The sequence below is a fragment of the Humulus lupulus genome, chromosome 3, assembly GCF_963169125.1.
Source record: "Humulus lupulus chromosome 3, drHumLupu1.1, whole genome shotgun sequence".
Taxonomy (NCBI): domain Eukaryota; kingdom Viridiplantae; phylum Streptophyta; class Magnoliopsida; order Rosales; family Cannabaceae; genus Humulus; species Humulus lupulus.
The window spans coordinates 83472020-83489948 of record NC_084795.1 but is presented as its reverse complement, the minus strand read 5'-3'; the positions used below and the strand labels follow the sequence as shown (position 1 = coordinate 83489948).

Below are 17929 nucleotides of genomic sequence, written 5' to 3'. Positions count from 1 at the left end.
TGAACCAAATATCATATTTATCTTATATGATATATGTGCCCAATAAAAAATATTATTACGCATTTAGTAGCTCATCGACAATAAAGGTGCTTATGAGCACAGTGACAATGAATATACAGTAGCTCCTAAGCACGATTAGAACGAATATACAAAGAGACGTTCCTAAGCAAGACAACTAGACAAAATAGGAAGATGGCAACTAGAGGTAGTTGCATAAATGGAGAATTAACAGTTGTTCAACTTGCATATTTAATAAAGTAAAAGAAAAAAGAACGACATTTATTAAAATAGTATATCATATTCAATAGCTCAACCGTACATTTCAAGTTCTTGTTTGATCTACCAGTGAATTATGTAAATTTTCCAAAATTTAACCGTGTATTCCAAATTCTTTTTATATTCACTGAGACTTGAAAGTATTCCAAAATTCACACATCTAAGATATTACCTCGAGTCAAATCCAAATTTGCTGTTGTAGCGTGTTAAAACTCAAAAAACCAGTGGTGAATTAAAGTTAACATACTAATACTCGATTCATGGGAAACTTCTTATTTTACTTCATCCTGTTAATGTTATCAACTATGAAATCGACACTTTGAACACCCATTGGACGGTCCGTAAATTTCTTTTCCGGGACTTAAAACATGGATTCTACACGCGATAAATCTTCATCAAAGAATCCTTCAGTGCCGAGGATTTCAAATGTGTCACCCTTCGTGCATGGCTTTAGCAGCATCTATCAATATTGGTCTAAAATCCACAGAAGCTCTGCCAAGTACTGTGTATCCTTCCTTGTCTTCCACATCTACATCTGCTCCATGCCTTACTAGGAGAAGAGATACCTGTAAAGCAAATACAAATTTATGGAGAACTTCAAGAAGCATGCACGGAGCCTTATTTTCATCTAAATCCGCTACACTTGAATTTCATTGTAAACCCATTACAATTATATAAAGAACTTTCCCTGATTATGATTATAGAGATGAGTCAAAACTTGAAAGTAATGGTGAATATCTAAAACATTTGTAAAACAAAAACAAAATGCACCACTAATATTTGCATTTTCTCGCATAACTAGAAAAAATGGTGTCTCCCCCAACAACTAATAAAACCTACCTCTTTGTTATGGCAAATCACTGCAGTCATAAGCGGAGTCTGACCAGATTTGTCAACAGCATCTATGTCAGCTCCTTCCTCAATCAAAAGTTCACACAACTCTGAGTTCCCAGTGCTTGCTGCCCTATGCAATGGGGTGCAACCCACCTGAATGCAATAATGCTTTAGAAAATTTAAGAGAACATCAAATCATGCTATTGGAAGGGAAGTGCATTCAGTAAAGAAAGCAAGCGAAGACTGTTAATTGAAGGTTACAAGCCTTGTCCTTTAGATTAATCTTTGCCCTATGAGAGATCAGAATTTCAGCAATCTTTAACCACCCCTTGCTGGCAGAATAGTGAAGAGCAGTACGACCACCATCATTCTTTAAATTAATGTCAGCTCCTGTTAAATACACGAGTCAGAACAAGGGGATGTAAAGTGTAAACGTGGCAAATTCTACAAGCCAAACACAGGAACGTTAAAAGGTATCAAACAATGACATCGAAATTCCCACCATCAACTCATGCGTAGATCCATACATCTAATTCATGTGTATGAATACTCAAAAAAAAAAGACACATACAACAATTTAAGTGAAAGTGGATTAAACATAACATCAACATTAACTTTTAATTTCACTACATTAAGGATATACTACTGTTTAATCCGCATAATGCATTTTTTCTTCTCCAGGATGAGTACACATTCACAAGAACAGGCATCAGCCACACCATTAACAGCCAAAGATTTCCAGTTTTATTATGCATCGCAAGAGAAGGAACTAATCCTATGATGAAGTAGCAGAGTAAACTATGTAAAGCAACTCTAGTTTCTTTAGCTGTTTTGCTTTTGATTCAACTCATATGAGGTGTAATAACCATTTATCAAAAGTATACAGTATGCTGATTAATTTCTCATTTCACTTGAATGTATTAGGAAAAGCATTTTTTTATATACAATGGGGATTTGATCACTCCCCTCCCACACACACACACTCGCATACCCAACCACTTGAGTTAGCCCAAGTGGCAATGTATTAGGAAACGCATTCAAAAACAAGAACTTATCTTGCCTATGTTTAGCAAAATGTCCACAATTTCTGAATACCCAATGCTAGCTGCAGAATGTAGTGGTGCCCAGCCTTCTTCATCAGCACTGTTTACCACACTCGCTGCTTGATCAACATCTGATAGTATCTTCACCACCTAATAAAGAATAATACAAAATTGAGCTTGACTTTGCAACGAACCCCGGATTATCTAAATCAAAACTAAAGCATACACTCATTTTGGCTATACTCAAATCCTTATCCGAATTTAAACAAATGAACCAAAATATCAACACTTGTAATCTGAGACTTGACGAAAACAAAACAATACATACCAATTTTTTTTTCTCGTTTTACCACCGCATTTACAAACAACCAAACAAGAAATGAAAAATTGAAAGAAAAAAAAAAAAGACGGACCTCGACTTGACCTGAGGAGGCCGCGACGTGGAGGAGGGACCGGCCGTCCTCGTTCCGCAGCGAAAAAGATTTCGAAAGCTGCTCCTTGGAAAGAGCCTGAAACGCCAAGGAATCGCCGGTTTCGGCTGCCTTGAAGAGATCTTCGGCTTTGAATTGGCGTTCTGGTTGCAGAGGAGAATCGATCTCCATTTCCATGGAGATCACAGTCGTTAGCTTCGATAGGTCTGGACTTTTTTTGGGGTTGTGCAACTGAGCACCGTTTTTATCCGGTTTGGATAATTTAGGTTGTGATTGGATATTATGTTTTTAAAATTTAAAAATTGTGGAACCTACACAAAAATGTTTGGTTTGAAAACTATTTTTAAAAATAAACTCTAATTTAGAAAGGATTTAGGAAATGGTGTTTTCACGTTTACTTACTTTTTATTTTTTTGACCTCTTGTTTCTTTAGTTCTCTTTATATATTAATAGACTTTTTGCATTTTTTGTTAAGGTGCTATGTTATGTACAATAATTTTTCTTTATTGACAAATTTTTTTTCCTTTTTACAATTCTAGTGTTAAAATATTTACTCTATTTTTTTTAATAAAAATGATATTTTCTTCAATTTAAAATTTTTATTCACCTCCATAATTATATATATTTGTTAAAATATTTTATTGTAAAATTATACAAAGGGATGCAATTGATTATAATTTATAATATATTTTTTAAAATAAAATTCAGCTAATGATAAAATATTTTATAAAATAAAGATTACAAAAAAAAAATACTATTAATAAATAAATATAAATTTATCATTTCAATTCTATACTAAAAGTTAAATATTATAAAATAAAAATAGCTAACAAAATAAAATATTTTTCTAAGTCCACAAATTGTAAATTGAGTTTTAAAAAAAAAAAAAAATTTCTTGCTAATTTTCTTTTATTTTTCTTACAGTCTTGATTTTTTTTTCTTTTATCCTTTTTACAAGTCAATCTACTTTTTAAAATTTTTATCTATATAAATTTAGTAAAATAATTAATTATAAAATCATATATCAGAATATAATTTAATTCTAATTTACAATATATTTTCTAAAAAAATTCATTGATCAAATAAAAATTACAACAAATAAATAAAAAAAATATTTTCACTTCAATTATTATTATACCAAAAATAAAAAATATATATTACATATTCAATTTTTAGATTTTCTACCAAAAAATTATTCAATTTTATAAAACTCAAAAATATTTAACGGACAATACATTCAATCACATTTTCATAAACATATTTTCAGTCACTAAATTTATATTCTTTTTTCAGAATCATATTTTTTCAAAATACAATTTTTAAATCACTAATCAATCATGCCCTAAAAAAATATAACTTTAATTTATAAAAAAAAATCAAAGTTAATGACAATGCAATATTGTTATGAATTTAATTAATGCACTATTATTAAATTTTAATTTATCAATATAATTAAATTTTACTTTCAGTTAAACCAATCATGTATTCAGTATATGTTATATTTTTAAATTTAATCCCAATCACAGATTCAGTTTTTTAAAACTAAAAAACAGTTTACTGACATTGAACCAATCACATTTTCAGAGACGTGTTTTTAGTCACTAAATTCAGATTTTCATTTCAGAATCCTACTTTTCAAAAATACAGTTTTCTAATCGCGAACCAATCAGACCCATGAATTTGCAATTCGATCGGTTAAAGAGGTCAATATTTCCTTGTAGCATTAAAATGAATAGCATTTTGGTAATTCAAATACAAAATGACAAACAAATATTACTAGGGTCGGCCGTCGCCCTGGTCAAAATAATATATATAAAATATTTAAAAATAGGAATTTCTTCGTCCTCACTTTAATTTAATACTTAATCCTTCGTTAATTTTGAGCCCTTAGATTTACTTTATTATGGGTCCGATCGGTAACATATAAATAAATAATTTTATTATTAAATAATTAAAAGTTTGTGGTAAATCACTTTCACTTTTTATTTTTTAAAATTTTAATTAAAATTTATGAAATTTTGAAATCAAGATTTTCTCCCATTCAATTTTTTTTTAAAACATATTTCATTTCTTATATCTCTTTCTTCTTCATGTAGCCACACAATTTTTCCCGTAGAAGCATCAATGGCTTCCTCTTGGCCATCTGGTGTGTCAAATTCTCAAACGATGGCACCTTCTTGGCCTCCGCCTCTCTCGACAAGACCATTGCTATTTGGTCATCCTCGTCTCTCTCCCTCCTCCACCGCCTCGTCAGCCACTCTGAGGGCATCTTCGACCTTGTCTGGTCCTCTGACTCCCACTACATCTGTTATGCTTCTGATGACCGCTCTCCACATCTGGGATGCATGCTCAGCCATAGGTGAATGAGTCAAAACCCTTCGTGGCCAGTTCGAGCTAGTTTTCTACGTTAACTTCAACCCCTAGTCTAACCTCATCATCTCAGGCTCCTTCGACGACACGATTAGGATTTGGGAAGTCAAAACCAGCAAGTGCCTTCACTCAATTAAGGCTCACTCTATGCTTGTTACCTCCGTACACTTTCATCGCGATGGTTTGCTTGTCTGGTAGTCATGATGGGTCTTGCAAGATTTGGGACTTCGCTGTTGGTGCTTGCTTGAAGACCCTTATTGGCGATAAGGTCTTTGATGTGTCTTTCGCTAAGTTTCCCCCCAATGGCAAGTTCATACTCGTTGCCACTCTCAATGACCCACTGGTAAATCCCTTGTCAGTTTGGTCTTGTCTATTGCTACAAATTTGGTTAAATGATTATGCCATTTTTATTTTGTGCGAATTGTGTTATCATCCTTCCATAATTGAATTGTAGTAATTGAATTATAGTTTCCTTTTTTAGCTATTGATGTGTTCATTTATCTATTTGAGACCCAAAGTTCATTCAGATCATGATGTCAGTAGCTACTCATGGAACTTGTCAATTTTTCTTGCATTATAGTTACTGAAGTAGTCTTTTTTTTTTGTCTAAATTTTTTCTGTCTTTGGAGTTTTAATATTGTTGAGCTTTCCTAATTCTTTAAAATTCTTTATCAGGTACTTCCTCAATCTATTTGGATTAAGAAGTTTATTTAGTCTCATTGTGGGAGAAGAAAAAGATTAGTGTTTAAAATTTCTATATCTTGATATGCATGCTGGGTGTCCTCCAAAAATCAAAAACAACAATTAGTAATGTGATAAAAATATAAACTTGATATACTAATCTTTGCCATTCTTTGTTCTAGCCATCGATGACACACATCGTGTGATGCAGATGGGAGCATTCGACTTTGATCCAACAAAGGTACAAAAATAAATAGTTTGGGATTTAGTATTTTCACTATCAAGGATGTCTTTCCTTTTTATTGTATAAATATTTTTATTGTATCATGTTTTTAAGGCTTAACTCTAGTCTTCATGTTATTTTTCTTACGCAAGATCTTGGAGTATGCATCATGATAGGGTTCTTCAAGTTGTATAGTAATTTTCTAGGGTCAAAGTACAATAATTTCAGGAATTACAAACATGCATATTGCCACTATTCTTATATTTATCTTCTCATGATAAGCATGTAACATCATATGAATGACAGGTGTATGTTCTATTATGTTTGCTTCTGTGACGTGGGGTGGGGCCTGTATTCGATGCTTATTTATATATTAAAGAGATGCCTTTTAGATCTATTATGGCTCAAAGTTCATGCTTTCTATGCCTTTGCAATTTCTTTTTCTCCATTTGTGTTTAGATAACTACTATATTTCATTTTAGTTAATATGGATAATGCAAGATAAATAGAAATAGCTTTCGATTGCTACCTTCTCAACCCATATTAGGCATTTAACATGGATATTCATTTTTTTTTATTTGTTGAGTTTTTGACCATTTCTTTGAAAATCTTTCTAAAGTATATGGGAACATCTTAAGCAGCCAGCTTTTGGAACTGGTTTGTTTGTATCCTATGTCTCATGTATTGACCATTGAAATCAGTTGCGTGAATATAAGCATTAACTTAATCAAGAATCTGGATTGTAATAGGAATCATTAAGCAGGATTTCTCAAGCAAATGATGCCCTCTTAACGGTCTAATTATAAATTTTTATGTGTATTCAAAACATTAATAACAAAGTCGTTCTTATTTGTTGAATTTCATCATCTCTGCTGCAATCTGTACTTGAAGAGCTATACTATTATTTCACTTTCAATTTCCCCTGGATCACTTATTTCTTGATATTGCTCCTAATAATGATTATGTACACTTATATGTACAGAATGTCTTAGGCAGATGGAACTCAAAATAATTTGCTATTGCTTTGCTGCTTCAGGTCAGTGTTCCACCATCAAGGAACATATGGAGGGCAATGGGTACTTGACTTATTAAGGAAGCTTGTAAAAATCACATTTACTCATATTTCAACAAAAACAAAGCTGCGGGCTATTTCTGAGGAGATTTCAAATGAAGAAAAATTGGTTAATTACAAGTAGGTACAAGTAGGTTTACTTATTTTAGTTTGTTTTGAATTTCAGTGTTTTACATTTTGGTTGAAAGATTTAGTTATATAAATTTACTTTGGTTAGTTGCATTTATATCATAAAATGACTTATAGTTATCTGGTTCGGAATGTATATAGCTGCATTTGCTTACTTTGTTCTAAGCATAATTAGGAATTATAATATTTTCTTTGATTTATATGATAATTTTAGCATGCATGCTCAAGGTTTAACTTATGTATACTATAAAGAAAGAAAGAGAGGCATACTCTTAATTCTCTTTCTATTTGTGACACTAGGTGGACTTCTCCTCATAATCCTTGGCGTTCTTCATCATCACAAGGGGTGACTTTCGCGGAGGTTGTGGAAGCTGCTGTCATCGGAAACTATCTGAAGCCATTAAATTATCTTTGAATTGCAACCTTTAGGTGGTTTCAAATTGTAAAACAGTCATTGATGCTATTCATAGTACTGAGGCGAGTTTGAAGGACTACCAAAATACCATCACTGAGATTAATTACGCTTTGTTTCTTCTTTTTACTCAAGCTTTGTTTACATTCCTAGACTTTGTAATAGGCTTGCTCATAACTTAGCTACTTTTTGGCTTAAAAGTCTACAAGTTGTTTCTGGCTTTGCTAATATTCCCAGTTAGATCACTCATGTTTCTTTAGCTGATTTATCATCTTTGTAGCTCTGGTTGTTAGAATGAAGATTTTCCTTTTTTGTACTTTAATTTTCTTATATTTAAATTTAAAATAAAAAAAAATTTAGTTTAGCAAATAAAAAATAAAAACATGTTTACCAAACATATTTTTTATTTCTTATTTTTTAAAAAATAAGAAATAAAAGTAGAAGTTACCAAACACATTTTTGTTTTTATTTTTTAAAAACCAAAAACAAAAATAGTACCGAACACATTTTTATTTTATAAAAATAAAAAACCATAAAACAAAATTATATTTTTATTTTTGTGTTTAAAAAATTTAAAAACATAAATTTTACTAAACGCAGCCTATGTGTTTAGATGGTTGGATTTATATATTTAGATGAGAATGTCTTAAAAATACTCATATACCCTTTGGTAGCCCCTAACAATTGGTAACGATTTTGCTTTCAATACTTTTTGTTACACTTCTTTTGTTTTATAATTTCTAAACCAATTTCTAAGTTTTATTTCTTGTCCAAATAAACATACTTAAAATTAGAGAAATGGATTAGAAATTAAACACAAAATTTACCAATAATTAAAATACAACAAATTTAAACAAAATATGTGTAAAATCACACAAATTCTATACAAATAAAATAATGCTAATTAATTCAAATTTACTTCAAAACATAATAAATTAATTAAAAACTCAAGAAGTAATTTATTTTTTGACATTAAAATGTGATTAAATAATTCTATTTTGTAGAGTTAGTAGTGTAATATAAAAATTCCATATATAATTTTCTAAATACTACTCTTTTAAGCCTTTGACATATATATTTTTCAATAACAATAAGATGATAATAAGACCTAAACAATTAATTTTATCCTTTTTTACTAATTAAATTTAAAATTTATTAAGTTATATACATGTATTATAATAATTACTACAAATATATATTTATCAAACATAATTTGTGTTTGGCTAAATTAAAATTATATCTTAAACATTATAAATTAACATTATACGAAGATTTTGATTAAAAAATTTATAAAAAAACAAAAATTTGACTTATTTATTTGTACAAACAACTGTGTCAAAAACATTAGCAAAAATATTTAATGTTAGATATTTAGTTATCTAGTTAATCTGATGGTAAAATATATTGGCAAAAATGATTAATACTAAACATTCTACTACCTATTTATTTATTTTTAATCTAATTGTCAAATACATAATATATATTGACAAAATTAATTAATGCTAAATATTATGCTATTTATAAAAAAAATTTGTTAAATAAACATCTAATTAATCTTATTGCCACATATACATTGGAAAAAAATAATTAATGCTAAACTTGTAAAATGTTTTTTTAATCTAATTAATCTTATTGTCAAATATATTGACAAAAATAATCAAATACTAAACATTCTACCATCTATTTTATATATATAAAACATCTAATTAATCTTATTGTCAAATATATTGACAAAATTAATTAATACTAAAAATTCTACCATTTATAAAAAAAATCTTAAAGAAACATCTAATTAATTTTATTGTCCAATATATTTGCAAAATTAATTAATGCTAAACATTCTACAATCTATAAAAAAAATTAATTGTTTGTTTGTTTGTTTTTTTAAATCCAATTAATCTTAGTATCAAATATATTACCAAAAATAATTAATGCTAAACATTCTATACAATCTAATTTTTTTTAACACTACTTAAAAAAATTAGAATACATAATTCATATGACTCATTCCACCACATAATATATTCTCAAACCATGTATATAGTATATATTCTCATACCTAATTAATGGTAATTCAATCATCCTAACATTAAAAAAATAAAACAAAAATCAAATTTGTCCAAAAGAAACTTAATTAATTTCATATACATAAAACAATAAATATATATATATATATATCAGTTTTTGTTACTTACTACCCTAATGATGTTCCGTAATAAATCATTAATAATTACTTAGCAGCAACCAAAATCTTACGTCTCCAATATCGTAATACGGGCCAACTTCAATATAAATTTACTATAAAGCCCTAAATTATACATATTATTGGATATACAATTACAATTATGTCCTCACTTTTTAAAGCCACATCACCAAAAAAAAAATTCAACCAGTTTAGACAACCGGTTATAGCAAGTGAACACCAAAAAAATAAAAATTTTAACAACACCCAATAAGTGACACTTGGCCAAAAAAATGGTTCCCACATAAAGGACTAAGTCATGTGAAGGACTAAAGAATTTCTCTTAAAAATATATGTTTTACAATTAATTAATGTATATATTTTTAATTGAAGTCACTATTTGATAATTAATACTTTGTATAAATCTTAAAGACAAGTTCAAATCCTTATTTATTATTTAAAAAAAACACACAAAAACATACAAGACTTTTACAAGATTTGAGCTATTGCAAATAAAGTGTATACTACACAAATACAAGTTTCCACACATGTGTAAACTTTATTTTGTTTTTTATTTTTCTAAATATGTGTAATTGCATGCACAAATGCCAAAAAATACACAATAAAATTTACAAATTTAATATAATAAGTAATATTTATACATTTATAATGTTAACTCCTAAATTTGGATTCTTCTTTCTCATTACATAAAAAGTAAAAATTAAAGAAATAAATTATATAAGATTTTCGTAAAGAAAAGTCTAAAAAATGACAAAAAAAAAAAAAAAAATCAATTCACGCAGTTACACTAGTTTCCAATATTGTTTCAGTCGAGTGATTGATCTACAAAAGATGTCAAAGTTGGCAAACATAAATGATGTCGCCATGAGCTAAAAAAAAAAAGTAATCACGTAAAACTCATGGTCTTATTGTCAATAAGTAAAATGGAAGAAATTGACCTAGCTCTAATACTAATCTACTAACTATCTCAAATCAAATTTAACGCCCTACTACTTTAGAGCCGTTACTAAGTGAGTTTAAAAACGTGCAATCACTCGCTAATCAAGGCTTTTAGAACAAAAGTGTAATTAAATCATAAACAGAGTAAAAACTTTAGAAATAACTCTATTTTATTGAAAATCATAAAAGTTTAACACTTGGGATCCCAAAATACTGTTTAGAAATATTTACAACATATAAATACAACCAAGTCGACTAAACGACAAAATCTAGGTTTAATTACAATCATTTCCCAAAATCCACTAGCTGTGGCAGCCAGGCAGGCCAAACATGTACACGCCGCTTCATGCTTGCTACACTCATGGTTGGTTGACTTTCTACTTGCCCTTACCTGCACCACAGAGCACCTGTGAGCCGAAGCCCAGTAAGAAAACCCACAAGCAGATAACATATGCAAAATAAACACATAGCATATAAACAGACCTTCAATAGGCTAAACACATACGGCCAAGCCGTCCCAAGCGCTTTACCAGGCCCTGGGTTTGCGGTCCACACCGTGAGGATATCCCAGGTATCCTTTAGGGTCCCGCCCTGGCAACTTGCACTCCACGTGCTCAACGCTTCTCCCGGCCCCTTGCCGTACTCGGTCTTGCACTCAACGTGCCCAACGCCGTTCCCGGCCCCTGCCGACCTCGGCCTGCGCCGTTCCTGGCTCTTTCCGAACATTTACACAATAGCATTCATAGCATAATAAACAAATACTGAATACTAATAAATTCAACCAAAGGGCTACGCCCTACAATTCAGACATATTGGGGCCCAGCCCTACATACAAGCTCTATGGAAACAGTGGTTTTCTTACCTGCGTCCCGAGCTCTCCGAGCACCAATATCCCGATCACAGTCCTCTAACTTGAGCCTCGCCGAAACCCTAGTCACAACACATTAACAATATCCATCCATCAAGTTCTAATCCACTAAATAAATTTGAGCCATATCTCTAATCTCCGGGACCTTGAATTCTATCAATCCAGGTGATAAAATCCATCCCGAGCCTTAACCTTTGAGTTCCCAACCCTAAACACACTTAAAAACACAAACTGGCACTAAGAGCCGCGGGCCTACCCACAAGCGCCGTGGATAGCCTCGAAACAGAGGCTAGCACCTCACTGAAGCACACACGGGTCGCGGCGCGCATCAAACTCCTTGGCCTCCCATGGCCATGCACGCACACGGGCCGCGGCATGCCCCTCCTAGGGCCACGACCCTCGCCTCCAAACCCAGAAATCTTCACCCTTTTCCTGCATTTTCTTCAAACCAATTCACCCAAAACCAACTAGCAATTCCAGATTATCACCACAAAGGTTCTAGCCTAATTTTAACATCAAAACCTAACAAAAACCTGCTTCAAAAACTCAGCTGAACACCCTAGAGCAGATCAATTCCTACTCACATGCATTACCTAAGAAAACAGTAGAAAATCAACCATAATTGTAACGCCCTGGATAGTCAAGACCGTTACACTTTGTACTTGTAAAGGTGCAGGACTCGCTAATCAAGTCATTAATTTGAAAACGTGTCTCTAAACATGCAAGATCTATGGTTAAAAAGGTTTTGGTCTCAAAAGACTCATTTCATATATTTAAACTGTAGTAAACAAGGGATCCCATAAACACAAAGTTAAAATAAGTTTACAGACTCCCAAAAGTATGTGAATATCCACTAGCCATACTAAGGCAAAACAAACAGTCTTTAGGTTCCATGTCCTTGCCTAGACCTCAACCGTGGCGGCCGAGCACCTGGCTATGTACATTCCGCTCGCTGAGCTCTCCAGTCAGGGCTGATCTAACTTGCCCTTGCCTTTACCTGCACCACGTAGCACCCGTGAGCCAAGGCCCAGCAAGAAAACATCACAGATAACTCAAACAATAATAACAGACAAATAGCTCAATAAACACGTATACTCATTAGATAGTCCACAATAGATAATCAGCATATACAATCCAATACAAGTTACATTCTATCACATATACTGCTCATATCACATAATAATCAGGGCCGACGACTTAGGCCGCACCCTCTGTTTAGCCCACTGACTCTGGCCCGCTTAAACCAAGCTCAGTGCATAATAAGCTGTCCTCGGCTACCAGTGGCCGAGCCGCGCCCTGTGCGCTAGTGAGACCCTTGGCACCCTTAGGCCGTTGGTTCACTAAATAGCTTGCATGGCATAATACCATCCTTTCAAGCTTTCACAATAGGGAGCCCTTAGTCCCGTCACATATAATCAACCGGGTGCAGTTTTCTTACCTTTAGCTTTCAAATGAGTTAGTTACGGGCGACACTCCTTGAGCGCGATCCGATCCTCGAGCCCTAGCCTAACACCTAGTCACAACCATGAAGAAAGACACCATTAACAACCTTAAATGAGCTCCCAAGCCAAGTTCTAGTACTCGGAACATTGAACTTCACCAAATATAGTAAAAGACTCGACCCCGAGCACCCTAGGTTAAATTCCCAAGCCTAAAATCTCAAAATCCCTTAAGCGCCGCGGCACAGGCCACCCATGCCGCGGCATGGCCCCCAAACAGAGCCATCCAAGACACAAAAACAGGTAAGGGCCGCGGCATTGCTTGGACCATGCCGCGGCCCGCCCTTCTTCCTCAGCATGCAACACCCCTTGAAGGGCCGCGACTCTCAACACACTTCAATCTCTCCCTTCCAACTTCTGAAATCCAAACTCAAAGAACTTAAAACCAGCTTTGATAACCCCCAAATTCAACCATCAAACTATAATTTAAACCTTACCTTAGCTGTAGAATCGATTCTTCAAAAGTCCCCTGACCTATCTTCAAAGTCCCTAGCCTCAATTTCCACCTTGAATGTCAAAACCATAACCATTTAAACTCAGTCATTTCTTTAAGTTCCTAACCCCAAAAACGAAAATTCAAAACTTACCTTAGCTCTATCTCAGACCTTGATCAGTTCCTGAGCCAATCCTCCAGATTACTCCCTTCAACTCCCAAAGACACAGCTCAAATCCCAGCAGTTCCCTCTCAAACTCAGTAGTTTTCCCTTTGATTTTCTGTGTTTTTCTCAACTTGGTTTCCTTTGAGCGTGTAAGTGAGCTGAGAGAAATATACTTAGTCGGTTTGTGTTTTCTTCTAAAGGCTTCCTTAAGTCTAACTTATCCTTTAAGTTAATCCCAAGGCTCGGGGTGCCGGAAACGTCCCCGAGGCCAAAACGGTAAAATCCCCCAATATTCCCGCCTAGACATCCTAACCTCAAATATATCTCCAATTATTTATTTCCATCACCCGATAGTCTAAATCACTACCTGATACCTAAAATACCTCTGACTTGCCCAAAATCAATTATAATACCCCGTTGTGACTTTTCCCGCTATCTAGCCCTAGGATCGCCTCGAGTCGCCGGCTGCAGATTTATCCACATCATAATGTGGTTCTCGCATATATCTCAAACATTTATATCACATCATCATATAATATAATCAATTATCATGTAAGCATCATTAAACATATAATTACTCATTAAATCACAATTATTCCAGTAATGCCCTCCTGGCACACTAATCAAGGCCCTTAAGCCTTATTAGTGAATTTGGGTCGTTACAATAATTCTCAAAGTTAGAACTTACCCTTGCTGAGTTTTGATTCAGAGTTGTTTCCCCTAATTTCCAACTTCAATTCCTCAACCTCCAAGCCCTGATTTACTGGTTAGAATCTCCCAAGCTCTGCCCAATTCTAGTTCTTGACTGATTCCTTTCCCTTTCTTATTTCCTTGAGTTTATCTTAGAGAGTAAGGATGAGAGGGAGAGAAGCTATCTTCAGCTGAGAAGGGAAAATAAGTGTCGGTTTCTAAGTATCCAAAAGCTTCCTAGACTTTGTTTTATTTAACTTAAACTTTAAGGTTACCTCAAGGCTCGGGGGTACCAAAACGTCCCCGAGGGCAAAATGGTAAATTTCCCTCAATATTCCCTCCTAGACATTCTATCCTCAAATATATCTCCAAATATTTATTTCCATAACTTGATAACCCCATAATACATCTAACACCCAAAATACCCCTCGACTCGCCCTGAGTCGGATTCTCAACCCCGTTGTGACTTTCGGGCTAACCGCTCCTCAGGATTGTCTCGGATCGTGCTACACAGAAATATATCACATGCATATCATATTTATCACATTTATGCCCTCAACGGGCTAACATCACAAACATACCCCTAATATCCAAACGGGGCCCACATGCACATTTAACTCAACTAAACATGCATCTATATCACATACTCACATAAATTCACATATTAACACATTAAATCATTTATTGCCTTCCAGGCACGCTAATCAAGGCCCTAAGCCCTATTAACGATTTTGGGTCGTTACATCAAATGTTAAAATTGTCAATGCCTTAAGATATATAGATATAGTATAATGAAGAACACAATAATATATTAAAATAAGTGTGGAGAGCAAGGTGAGGAGTATGTGGTTGGTAAAATGTATTACTACGATTTATATTGAAGGGTAGCCCCAAAGGGGTGACCCGAGAACATAAGGCGCATTAGCCTTAAATAGCACCAAAATAGTAGCAACAAAGCAAAGGCAAACCCACCTTGTGCTCCTAGGGGCCACACCTTTGGGATATACCAAATTCTCTCCCATATGAAGTGTTGTGGGTCAACAACACTAAAAAATTAACTGCATTATTGTTGGGGAAGGTAAGGTGGTGATGATTGGTGTTGTGTTTAATTTGTGAAAAGCTAATTCATATTTATAAAGGATGAGATCCCTACACCACTAGATCATGTTTATGTGTGATCACAACACAATGTTGTCATACTTCTCACACCTTATACATGTAGGTACTAGCTATGTTGACATTCCTTCCATACTTTCTGAGTCTTATTATCTAAACTCGCTTGGCCCGTGGGCCTAACTGTTGGGTTATAAATGTAGTGTGGTTTGATTTGATCAGTGGCAGACAATCCACTTAGGCATGTGGGGTCGTTGTTGAGTAATTATTTTCTTGGTTTATATAATTTTTCTTTTTGACTTATTTAATTTTAATTTATCATTTTAGTTTAAAACAATTGCAAATAAGATTATTTGTTTTGTGAATTAAAAAAAAACTTTATTATGGGTTTCATACTAACACTTTGCAAAAATGAGGGGAAATTACTTTTCCCAAAATTTATGGGAAAAAATCATTAAAACTCAAAATTTATTGAGAAACAATGCAACTAACAAAATAGGAAGCAAATCCACCAAACCCAAATTTCAATAAAAAAAAACAAAGGAAAAATGGATTGAACACTTCATAATCATCCTGACAACTCTCGATTGCATCCGACCAGCTCCGGTGACCTCCGACTAAAGTTTCGAGAGAATAATCAACACCTAGCAGTTACCTCACCCTTCCAACAATGCTTATCCACAACTCATCATTCTCCTCCACCTTCTTCTTCTTCTTTTGGCAGCAATGTTCATCCACACCTCCTTCTACTTCTTTTTCTTATGTTGTTGTTGGTACATTCTTCATACTAGATCTGATTTTTTTTCCAGAGCTAAAGCCTTTTTTCCAGACCTAAAGAGTAACAAATAACATGTCTAAATTTCTAAATATTTTAGGTAAACAACTACTCATATTATTACAAATAGAGTTTTTTCTCTTGTGTTGCAAATTAGATCTAGTTTGTTTGTTTGTTTTAGATTTTTTTTTCTTTAGATCTGCAATATGTAATAGGTTACATTCACGTTCTTATATATGTACATTTGTAGATTTTTTGAGGTAACCGATTACCTATGTTACTAAAAATACAACTTCCTCTTATTCTTCTTCTTCTTTCTTTGCTGCTGTTGCAATCTTCATGTTAGATCTGATTATTTTTTCCATTTCTATACCTTTTATTTTTCAAATCAATTTATTTTTTGTTCATTTTTGCAATAGGTAACTGATTACCTTCGCGTTCTAATATATTCATATATTTCTAAATTTTTTGAGGTACCCAGTTACCTATGTTACTGAGAATACAACTTCTTCTTCTCAAATTTGAGATAAGTAAACGGTTACCCATTTTACAATAAATATAAAGAAATAGTTACCCTTCTTATGGAAATAAATTATGCCTCTCAGGGTAACTGATTACCCCTCATAATAGCATGCTATTTAACTTAGATCTAGAAAAAAAAAAATTAATTTGGAACCATGAAAGGTAATTAAATAAGTAATTGATTACCTTACCTAGACTTGGAAAAAAAAGCGTACAATAAAAGTCTAAAAAAAATACATACAATGAATAAAAAAACTAATAAAAATAATTCATATTACAAAAAAAAAAATTGGGAAAACAATTACAGAAAAAAATTAATATAGAAATAGTCTTATAATATAATATAAATAAAAAGAATTCAATTTTATAAAAAAAATAACAATTAGAAAATAATGGAAATAATAATTAAAAATAAAAAAATATTTTAAAAAATAAGTAAAAAATAAAATTGAAATGACAAAATTCACCTCACAATTCAAAATTTTTAATCAACAACAAAAATATGGCTTAATCACCAATACAAAAATATGAGAAAATAAAACACATAACTTAAAAAATTTAATAAAAAACCATAAAATATATTTTTTTTTAAAAACCCATATTTTTGCACAAAATTTATGAAAAGCTATAAAATGTATAATTTCCTCCAAAAAAAAAAATGATACTCTCAGCTTAACAGTTTGATTTTTTATTTTTTTCCCAACCACAAACTCAGTCTGCCACATGAGATCATCAACAATGAAAATTAAGACAATTTTTATGTTTATTATTGACCGAATTTAAGCTAATGCTACCTTCTTTTTACCAATTTACAAAACAAAAGATCATGTTTGTAATTATTTGAAACATAAAGTTTAAATTGGTATTAAAGTCTTGTCTTGTGACATGGTCAGGTGTTCTCTCGTTCTTTGAGGGGTTGTGTATGGTCTGCTAAAGGAAGTGCTAAATTGTGTACACGATGGCAATGAGTAGTAATCATGTTCATGAATTGGAAGAAAGGTGTGCTGCAATTAGTCTAGATGAGGAGGAGAGTGGAGGACTATCCTATGACAATGTAGAAGATGCGAATGAAATTGATGTCCGTTGGTGTCTTGTTGGTCGATTCTTGAATGCAAGTTTGATTGATTTTCATGCTATGCAACATAAGATGGCATCTTTATGGAAATCGGATAAGGTTATGTATGTCAAATAATTGGACAATAATATGTACTTGTTCAAGTTTTACCATGAGATTGATATCAAAAGGGTTA

The 17929-nt window shown here is 32.7% G+C and overlaps 1 protein-coding gene and 1 pseudogene across 1 annotated transcript; one reads left to right on the top strand and one right to left on the bottom strand.

Annotated features, from left to right (window-relative positions):
• Positions 1 to 258: 258 nt before the first annotated feature.
• On the bottom strand, positions 259 to 2855 carry LOC133822895 (uncharacterized). Its single transcript, XM_062255355.1, has 5 exons — positions 2567 to 2855; positions 2171 to 2303; positions 1376 to 1500; positions 1117 to 1263; positions 259 to 842 (listed from the first exon to the last, which is right to left on the bottom strand). Exons 1-5 carry the CDS (start codon positions 2759 to 2761, stop codon positions 708 to 710), a joined length of 735 nt encoding a protein of 244 aa, XP_062111339.1. The 5' UTR covers positions 2762 to 2855; the 3' UTR covers positions 259 to 707.
• Positions 2856 to 4258: 1403 nt separating this feature from the next.
• Positions 4259 to 5811, top strand: LOC133824511 (COMPASS-like H3K4 histone methylase component WDR5B; annotated as a pseudogene).
• The last annotated feature ends 12118 nt before the right edge of the window (positions 5812 to 17929 follow it).

Coding starts and splice junctions, on each gene's coding strand:
- LOC133822895 (XM_062255355.1), bottom strand. CDS start 2,761: ATGGAAATGGAGATCGATTCTCCTCTGCAACCAGAACGCCAATTCAAA. Junction 2,304..2,566: donor CCTCCTCAGGTCAAGTCGAG/GTCCGTCTTTTT, acceptor ATTCTTTATTAG/GTGGTGAAGATACTATCAGA. Junction 843..1,116: donor TGATTTGCCATAACAAAGAG/GTAGGTTTTATT, acceptor TTTGCTTTACAG/GTATCTCTTCTCCTAGTAAG.